General features: G+C 34.9%; 1 protein-coding gene across 1 annotated transcript; it reads left to right on the top strand.

The window, feature by feature from the left end:
- The first annotated feature begins 916 nt into the window (after positions 1–916).
- Positions 917–8267, top strand: LOC117438834 (matrix metalloproteinase-16-like). Its single transcript, XM_034074218.1, has 3 exons — positions 917–1016; positions 3343–3458; positions 7933–8267. The coding sequence occupies exons 2-3, from the start codon at positions 3365–3367 to the stop codon at positions 8265–8267; spliced, it is 429 nt and encodes a 142-aa protein (XP_033930109.1). The 5' UTR covers positions 917–1016; positions 3343–3364.
- Positions 8268–10465: the final 2198 nt, after the last annotated feature.

Raw genomic sequence — 10465 nt, 5'->3', positions numbered from 1 at the left:
AAATGCAAAGTAGGGTTTCAACCACTGAACATTGCCAGTGTCCAGGAGGCACCAGGCTATTATTTTGATTTAAGACAGTTTAGGTAACATGCGGTTTGTGTAGACAGTGTGCTAAGAGTCATGCATTTACCTTGTATTATCAGCATGCAAAAGTCAAGCGGGTAGTTTTGAATGATTTGTCACCCACAGCCAAAGGTTAAATCTTACTGCCACTGGTACTAAAAGCAACCACCATTGATTTCAGAAACACAAGGTTTTCAGCTGTGGGATTTCAGAACTGCAGTTTTGTCTTTAGGCCACAGTAAAGAAAATATGATTAAAAATATTTTAAATTCTATGGTCATTTCAGAAATAATCTAAATAATCTGTACATCCTTCATGAGTAATTTAATTTCTTGAGAAACAGGAGAGTGCAAAGTAACAAAATTATATGGTCTCTTTGAGGCTAGGATTTTCTATTTTTTATTTATTTCTATGCTTTCTTACCTTTTTTGTCTTAACATTCACTCTTCTTTCCTAATAAAATGTAAAATTGTTGTGTATTATTGCTGCAAATGTATTACATTACCAGTCATAGAGCCTCCTGAGATTATTTCATTTTCATTCTGCATTTGAACCCTATATAGTTGATATCAAAATACTCTGTGGACTTACTGAACTGAAGGTGCTTTATAAATGCAAGGTATCTGTAAGGCATATTTAATTTTGCATTATCTACAGTGATAGAACATTTTTCATTTGTGTTTGGCAGAACCACTGTAGCCCTTTGGGAGTCTTTCTTATTTCTTCAGTATGTATTAATATTAATATTGATAGTACTGAAGACTAACACACGTATATCTATGTGTATATATGCTTTTGTACAGGTAACAAGTTCTGGGTTTCAAGGACACTACTCTCCAGCCAGGTTATCCTCATGATTTGATAACTCTTGGAAGCGGAATACCTTCCCATGGCATTGATTCAGCAATTTGGTGGGAAGATGTTGGGAAAACCTACTTTTTCAAAGGAGATAGGTTGGTATAGGAATTATGCAAGGAAGCATATTTCTTATAAACTAAATCATATTTGTGTGAATATACTGAAATGTTAAAAAGCCATGTAGAGGAGGCTGTCAGTGATATGGATTAGTGGTGGTCTTGGCAGTCCTGGAGTAATGGTTGGACTAGATGATCTTAAAGGTCTTTGCCAACCTAGTTTATTCTATAAGTATATGAGTATATATGTATGTCCAGTGGAAAAAAAAAATTTATAGGTCATCAGTGAGTCATAGTTGTCACAAATATAAACTTAGTATTCAAAGTAATGTAGTTACACACGCTCTTACCTGCTCCTTTTTACACACATTTCTAAACCCTGTCACATAAACAGGCAAGGCATGATGAAAACCTTTTTAAGGTCAGTGAAAATTACTTCTCTGCTACTATTTAAAAACAGGGTAAGAAAGGGAAATAACAGCTAAGCCAGGGAAAGAAAGAACAATTTGAGCAGTTCCTTTGGAATTATTTTTAAATAAATATTACAGTTCCCTTCTGAAGGAACACTTACTTTTAGGATTAATGAAGAACAGGAAAAAATTGTAAAATCTGAATTACTTTTGAATCCTGAAAGAGAATTGTACTGGTCACTTAGTGTCTCTATGCCTTCATTTCACTGTCTATAAAAATAAGTTACCTGACTGAAGGATTTTATGGGGTTTCAGGATGTTGCTATGTTTGTTGATTGATGTATCACTGCAAATTCTGAGTCCTCAGAGACAAATTATTCTTTATTAATAATTGTAATGTCTGTATTAGTATTATTAAGAATATAATGACTGCTTTTGTTACTGTTTGGTACTTAGGATTCTGGGACACTAATAGTATTCATGGATCTGTTAAGAAATTAATGTACATCATATAATATGTTTAGAACACTGCAGCTGATAATTAGCAATACTGTAATATTGCACTACAAATTGACATATGCAATTTAATATTAAAGCTTTTTTTAAAAAAAAAACAAAATTTTTTCCAACACTCATGATGAGGAAAGCACATAACCAAGTCAAATTTTTGTGCTGTTTTAAAACTAAGTGAAAAAGAAAGCCAAGTAACTAATTTGCCTCCAATAGTTGAGTCTGAAAAAGAAAGATGTTACATTTCAAAATAAAGAGCGTCATTGGCTGGTTACTGGTGCCTATGTGACTAGATTAAGGAATCAGGCTATAAAAATAATTTATGCATAAGAAAGAAAAAATAACTACAAATGATTTTAATGTAACTTGCCAACTTTTAACCCACTTGAAATCTTCACCTTTTAATTTAATTGAAAGTTTAAAGCCAAAGGACTGCCCCACAGGGAGAATTCAGAGGAGTTTAAACCATTTTGGTTTTTAAAAACATTAATATGTGAATTGATTAGATTGTCTTAAGAACCTTTGCAGGGACAAAATATCATCCACTTAAGGATTCTTTAATATGTCAGGAACAATCATAACAAGGGCTTCTAAAAGTTGAAGTCAAATAAAAAGAAAAAGGGTCAAGTTTTTTGCAGTGACTAGATTATGAAGGAAAGTGATACTTTTTCAGGCTTTTGGTGTTCTGAAATGTCGAGTGGTTGCTTTTAGTGTAATTTTTACATGAATAAGACTGATTCTGGGAAAAAGAAAAATAAAAATCTTCCAGGAAACTATGCCCTAAAGTAGTGGAGCTAATCAAAACATCCAAATGACCCATCCAAATCTTGTATCCGAATACACAGAGGTACTAGAGATACAGTGTACTAATTCTTAGAACCAGCAAGAAATAATCAACAGTAACTGTAAGTATTAGATAATAGTGAATACTTCTTACATGTTCAGGCTACATTCTGAAGCTTTTTAAATTGGAAAAAGCTTAGCTGACAAAAAAAAGCACAAAACCAGGTTAAATTTTGTATCTAATGATAATGAAATGAGAAGCTATGTAATGCATACATATAAGGAGTTAAATTAGGATTGCTGGGAGTATTTTAATCTTAATCTACTGACATTTTCATAATTAAAATATTACCTAAAAACATTAATATATTTTTGCATATGTTGCATCTCTGTCACCATGTAGAAGTCTGAGGCATCAGAACTGCTGCAATTATAAGTGAGATTCATACTGATTTAGTTGTCAAAGTACATATGTCTTTTATCTTTCTGTTTACATGAAACAGTTGTCCAGTCAGCAAATATATTTCTTTGTAGTCTGGTTGTATGTTCAAAGAAAAGAAGTCAAGAATTCCCATTTGTGGCTAAAGAATGTAGCAATGTTAGAGGGCAGAAAAATGTAGTTACTTAGCTGATTTTTTCTTTTTCTTTATAAAACATTTCAGGTATTGGAGGTACAGTGAAGAAATGAGATCCATGGACCCTGGTTATCCCAAACCAATCACAATATGGAAAGGCATCCCAGAATCTCCCCAGGGAGCCTTTGTCCACAAAGAAAATGGTATGTTCTAATTCCTGTTCTAATGATTTACTAACACCTTTTATGTGAGATAGAGTAATAGAGTGGTGATTGAGTATTCAGGTTAAGTAAGGAGGGAATTCTTGATTTATGATCAGAATATTTCCTGTTGTGGAACTTGCCATTGTGGAAATGGCTGTTTGCATGTACTTTTTAGCACAACAGAGAAAAAATCTTTCAAATTTAGTATAATAAACCTCAATTTACTCTTTTTTTCTTGTGTCTTAATTCACTTAATTATTTTTGTTCTCTGCAGTACCTCTTAAAAAGTACCTCTTAAAGCAAGCTTCCTAAACAAATTCAAATTGTCAAGATATTGACTGTTTAAACAGTTTAGAAGGTGTTATTTTTATTCTGAACTAGGAAAGGGAAGCAAAATCTTTATCTAAGCAGAAATATCCCTAGGAATCTATGTAAATAAAAGATGTCATAAGCCCATGATTCAGAAATGCAGACCACAGGGATGTTAGTCTGAAATGCTATTGCCTGTTTCAAGATGCATCATCACAGGAAACTAAAATCTCATCTGGCTTCACCTCCAAATGAATGAGGGCAGCCCAATCTCCATCTTACAAGAATTCAATGCTTCTCAGGGGCTGCTGGAAGGCTGCCAACACAGTGCTCAGTTGCTCAGAGTTGAAATCCCTTTGACAGGAATAAAAACATGCATTTATCATCACTTATCATTGTCGGAGAATTGTTGTATGGCATATGTGATTTATTTATTAGTAGGTTCCATTTGCCTCACAGGCAGCACACAGATATACTGTCATATTATTTTAATTTCCTTTTAATAAGCAGATAAAAAATTATTTTCTTGTATAAATCATTTAATTCTCATAACTTGATTAAGTAATTTACCATGGAAATGTTTGGGGGGTTCTGGGGGGTTTAGGTTTGGATTGGTTTTTGGTTTGGGTTTTTTTTTTTTTTTTCAGAAATATGTTTTATTGCTTCCTTGCTTTGTCTCTGTTCCATCCAGAAGCAGAAACTCTCTCTAGATTCTGGCCTTTTGGATAGACTGGATTTTTTTGTGTTGTATTTATTTGTTTTAACTGGGAAGTAGGTCAGTCAAGAGGATACTCTGCACACATTGCACTCAATAGCTGTTTGTAAACACAGATGCATGTGAAAACAGACACAAACATTATGTATGCGCAGACAAACATAATGGATACAACCTCTGCTTTCTTCCTTTCATTATTTTCAAGTATATTTTCAAAGAAATATAATATATATATATATGTATGTATGTGTTTCTTACCTTGACTGCATTCCCCATAATAAATTTTCTGTGCTGAGCTCAGGTACACATGTCTCTCATTACAAATTTAAATTATCTTTCTGTAACACTGAGACCAGTGTTTCTGAAAACACTACAGTGGCAGAACACTCCTTGGTAGGTCAGGAAAGAATCTTGACTACAGCAAAGCTGCTTCTCTTTTTTACCCCAGTGGCTTTGATAGTCTGACTCTTTGAATAAGGACGATGGTAAAACATGACATGAGATAGTGGAGGAGGGGAGGGGAAAGAGGTCATTCTTGGGCTTCTCAGAAAGGCTAAAAAGGCCCAAAGGCAGAAAGAGGGATTGAAAATAACACCATAAAGTTCCCAAGGAGACCACTAAGAAAATTTCCCTGAAATCAAGAAAATAGAAATATTAAGAAACAGTTCACAACTCCACTGTTGTTTGCATGAGGATGGAAAGAAACAATAGCAGATGAAAATAAGAATTGCCACTGCTTAGTTGGAAAGAAGTTGATTACATTTTGCCCGAAACTGTTTTCCTTTCAAAATTGTTTTCTTCTCTTTGAGCAGAAGTAGAGTTGATACGTTTTGCTACATTATCTTTGTAAAGGAACACCTGAAAACATATCTTCCAGTTAATTCATTTAATTTCAAAGAATACTTTCTTCTTTCCCTTCTCTTTCTATTGTGTAAACCATGCAAATGATTACCTGCAATAAATCTGATCATAAAGGGGTTTCTTCACTGTCCACAAAAATTTCAGGTAATCTTGCAGTAAAAGGCTTGGGAAAGAAAGAAAAAACAATTTCCTACTTGAGTCAGCATACCGACTCTGTGTCCTAGAAACTTGGTTAGGCTCAGGTAACATCTTTGAAACTATCCTTGATACTTCCATATTGTGATTTGGATACTAATGCTGTGGTAGAAACTCCAAGGAAGAGATGAAGAAGAAATTTCCTTTTTGTTGTTCCATAGAATCTGAGATCACACAAACTTCTCCAGATTGGTGAAAGCTTTCTTTCTGCCTTGAGAGCAGCATAGAAAATCTTATCTCTCAACTAGAAATACTACTAAAGTGAATAGTGAGGCAATTTTTAGAGAGAAGAGAAAATGTAGTCTATTAGTCCACTGGGCTTTTTTTGCCTTGTGCTTGCTAGTACTTCTAGTCTGAATTCCTATTTGCCACATTAGTGACTGCTATGTCCTTTCATGCTGTTTGGGTCAGGTATTGTGCTCACCATTGTCGGGTTCTACCACCTTGAAAATGGTAAGGAGCAGCTCACAAAGCAGGCTCAACAAGTCAAACAGATGAAAGCACTTTCAACAGTTGTGTGACATCACTCATTCTGCCATGAGAAGTAGTAAAACTGCCCAGTCTCTCAAACTACCCTTCTCTGCTTGTGATTTCCATCCTTCTGAATCTTATTGACTGTTATCCTGGTTCCTGTCTCAGCAAAGCAGAACTTTCTAAGTAGAAGTTTAAACTACCTTCAGAATTTCCCAGTGGAAAATATGCTCTGATTGAAGATTTTTTATTGGTTCTATAGAGGCTGGTAATTCCTTTGCTGCTTTGATTTTAACAGTTTTAATTTGATCTTTCAGTATAATAACAATTAATGCTAGCTAATGTCAGTATTATTACTTATATGTACATTTGATGTATACCTGTATGTATTCTGTATATTTGCAAGAATACAGATTTAGAAATGTCATATCTGTATTTATTCTATATGTATTAAAATACTGATAATATATCAGATTTCTATACTTGAAATACTTATCCAGGTCCAGTACGTACAGTGCTTTCTTACGTACACATTAGTATATGAAATGCAAGGATAGCATAACCTGGGGTTCAGAATGCTGAAATTCTTCAGTTTAGAGTATTATTTATTTAAAATACAGATTGCTTTAAGGAACTTGATATATGCTGAAATTTTAAAACTACATCATAGTAAAGAATTATAGTCCTCTTTTTAGTTTTGTTCCAATCAGAATAGAAGGTATTTTGTGACCTAGCCTCCTAACTACTGTTTTAATATAACTCTGCTATTCTTTTCTTTTTTTCTTTATAATCAGTATTGTACCTTTCTATAGATAAACCAACAGTACAGATTAAGGAAAGGAAAATCCTACCTTTTCAGTAGCTAGGAAGGCCTTTAAAATGACATAAATAGAAAATGTAGAATAATGTTCTAACTTTCTAAGTGTTTGGGAAAATGGCAGTAGATAATGAGGGTGTTCTTACAGTTTGAGCTGCAAAATATGCTATCAAGTAATTTTTTTTTGTAGAATTAAAAGAAACTAACTGCTATTTAAATAGGTGATTACTAATATTATCTCCAGATAGCCAGTCACTGATGTTTTCAGGAAGCGTTGTTCATATGACAAATAGTGCCCAATCCTTCTTGGTGTTCTTAGTTGACTCAAGTACTGCAGGAAATACACTAGGGTCTATAAAGTGAAGCTAAGCATAAATCCAACTGTTTGCATTCAGTTCATAAGCAGTAGGAAGTTCACCCATCCTGATGGATTTTTTTCTTGCTATTTTTCAGCTGGGATAATAAAGAAATGCAGATTTTTGGCAAAGTGACAAGGGGTTTTTCTCCATTTAGGCATGTTTAGTAATATGACTGAATTGTGAATTAATAATCAAATACAAGCACTTTGCAGAAACTTTAAATCTTGCTACACCTGTTTGCTCTTGCCAAAGCTGGTATTTCATCCAGTTTCCTTCTTCTGAAGTACAGGAGCTGGCTATGTGACTGTAAAGAGGGTCAGTTCTCATTTCTGGCTAGCATAGCATTGCAATTTGTTTCAGTAGACTTCTCATCTTGAAGAGGTTGTGATGCTTTAAAATCCTGGCCCTGAGGACTGGTTGGATTTTCAGCAGCTGAAGAGACCACATGGACCCTTATCTTTCAAAGATCATATTCTGTGGAATTCCTTTATTTTTCTGTAGTAATGTAAGAAAATAAAATCCCAGTTTATTAAAAAACAAAAACCAAACCAAAAAAAACCCCAATGTTAGATTCTCTAGAAACAATAAGAAACAAAATCTGTAAAGATTTGAAAGACCTAGAACTGAAGTCTATTTTTAATGTTTTAATTGCAAAAAAAAAAAAGATACCAGTAGTTTCAGTCATAGTGTGTTGATGATGTGATTCGATCCAATATGACCATGAATAATTTCAATTTTCTTCCTCAGGCTTCACATATTTCTACAAAGGAAAAGAGTACTGGAAATTCAATAACCAGATGCTCAGGGTGGAACCTGGCTATCCCAGATCCATCCTCAAGGATTTTATGGGTTGTGATGGACCAACAGATCGAGATAAAGACCGACACAGCCCTCAAGATGACGTTGACATTGTCATCAAACTGGACAACACAGCCAGCACTGTGAAAGCCATAGCCATCGTCATTCCCTGCATCCTGGCCTTGTGCCTCCTTGTCTTGGTTTACACTGTGTTCCAGTTCAAAAGGAAAGGAACACCCCGCCACATACTGTACTGCAAACGCTCTATGCAAGAGTGGGTGTGATGTAGGTTTTGGTTTTTTTTTCTTCCCTCCCAGGAGTTTGTGGTAACTTGAGATTCAACACAAGAGCTGTTTCCTAGCTAGGAGCGGGCATCTGTCAGTCTGAAACAAAGCTGATCTTTAAAACCCAGGGGGTTGCCTGTCCTGCGCATGAGTGGCGATTCGCTCATCTGGGAAACTTCCATGATACACAGTATCTGCTGTTTCTTCAGTCCTTTGTCTTTCTTTGTCATTCAATTTAGGCCTTTCCTCTGCGTGCTCAATGCCCTATAAACTATCAGGATTAACTAATGAAGAGGAAAAACAAAACAAAAAAAATCTCCAATGTTTCTACAGTTGTCCCTTAAGGCCTGTTCCCCTTTGAAAAATTTTTTGCTGAAAGTGAATTTTTTTAGAAAAACACAACAACCCACAACGGAACTTTCAGGAAAGTGAGAAGACCCAAAACAGCTTTGTCTCCAAAGAGGATTGCTTTCTGTCTGCTACGGATAAAGTCCTATACTCCTACTTCCAGTTTTGTTGTCAGGTGGAGGCTCAGATGACATACAGGACTTCAGACTGTTTGGGACAGCCATTTTTCCAACAAACAAGGGGCCAAAATATCTGCAATATAGTAACAGCCTTAATGATACATTCATTTTGTGTTTATACAGCTGCTCTGGGCTACATCCTCAATGTTTTAAACTCATTTATATTCGTCACTATATTCAAGCAGAACCTTTTTATTGGTTTGTTTGATTTTTGGTTGGCTTTCCTGCATAATCTTTCCCAAGCTGTACGAAGCCAACTGCCCAGGCCTTTCATAGGTCTGTCAGGAGCACTCATTCCAAAGCATGGTAAAAAGCAGTGTGTCTCTGAAGTGGATTTCAATGAACTAAAGCAACAGTCATGCTATCAAGACACTTTACGCTGGTATTACATTGGTGGTGTAACCCTTTGAGAACTATTGCATCCTTTTTCAGAGTCTGTTGGATGTTAATCTTGGTTGTCATTAAATTATAGGATTGTGTTTGGGTAATACAGGTTTTTTAAAGAAAATCAGTTTTTTCAAAACAGATTTCCTGTGAGTGCGAGTGTTTTAATTATTTGCATTACTAGAAAAACATTCTGTAACATAAATAGAAAACAGAATATATTTACCAGCTACTTTCTGGCTAAAGGAACCAAGCCTATTTTAATAACTTCTACCATTTACCAAGAATTTTCTGAACTGGCAACAGTTTTATAACTTCGCCTCTTAAGCATCTTGAATTTCTCTTTTAAACTATGTTGCATGATAATTCAATTTGCCTCCACAGAGGTAGAGTTACAGTTTCAAAGGAAAGCTAAAATGACTCTGATAATTGCATGAATATCCTCTGGTGTGTTACCCCTTTGCATGTTCATCATAGTTCTCAAAGGTTAGTCAAAATTTCTGGCCTTCAGCCAAACATGATTATCACTGACAGAGCCAAGGGACCACCAAAGCGTTTTGTCATTCTGTGTAATTTGTGCTAACAGCAGTATTGTCATTTTCATGTGACCTGCAGAGCAGGTTTTGTATCAATATTTTTTTCCTAGAGAAAGTCAGCAACTGACAGACCTCTTTATTGATTTTAGGAGCTGCTTCTTGCAGTGATAGGCTTTACAGTTCACTGGGCTGTGAACTTATTAAAGGTGGTCAGAATGATGCACCCCAAAGTCAGACACCTGGTTTTTTATGAAAGCGGGATTTGAGGGGAGTAGCTTTTGCAACAATGAACAGCTTGCCTTGAACTTGATTATTGACCTGTTGACTGTCATTACCAAGTTAAACATTGTCTTCTGTGAACAGCTTCACTGTCTGAATTTTCTTAAAGTGTACTGTCCTATGTCTTTGATCTTTGACCTTTAACTTGCAAACTGGCACAAACTGAAGGGAATCTGGTGTTGCAAATGGACCTAAGACCAAGTTTTATTTCTTAAAAGCCTGATATACATCATCCAGAATTCAAGAAAAAAAATTGAAGTGTTTTCATAGAAAAGAATGGACATAAACCTAAATATTTATGATAGATCTGTAGAAGGGTATTTTGCTATGTATACATGCACACTCTAAAATGAACTACAGTAGAAGTTAATTTTTATTTAACTTGGATACAATTTTCAGCTATAAAATTATAATTTTCTACAAATAGCTAATTATTAATGAAAAGATTATAGGAAAATATTAAAATACTTGA

This window comes from Melopsittacus undulatus, unplaced genomic scaffold (assembly GCF_012275295.1).
Source record: "Melopsittacus undulatus isolate bMelUnd1 unplaced genomic scaffold, bMelUnd1.mat.Z mat_scaffold_668_arrow_ctg1, whole genome shotgun sequence".
NCBI lineage: Eukaryota > Metazoa > Chordata > Aves > Psittaciformes > Psittaculidae > Melopsittacus > Melopsittacus undulatus.
The sequence above is the reverse complement of the archived record's forward strand: the minus strand, read 5'-3'. Positions and strand labels throughout refer to the sequence as shown.

Excerpts from the sequence above, each read along its gene's own strand:
- LOC117438834 (XM_034074218.1), top strand. The coding sequence starts at position 3,365 with ATGAGATCCATGGACCCTGGTTATCCCAAACCAATCACAATATGGAAA. Across the intron at positions 3,459-7,932 it reads CTTTGTCCACAAAGAAAATG|GCTTCACATATTTCTACAAA; the intron begins GTATGTTCTAAT and ends TTTCTTCCTCAG.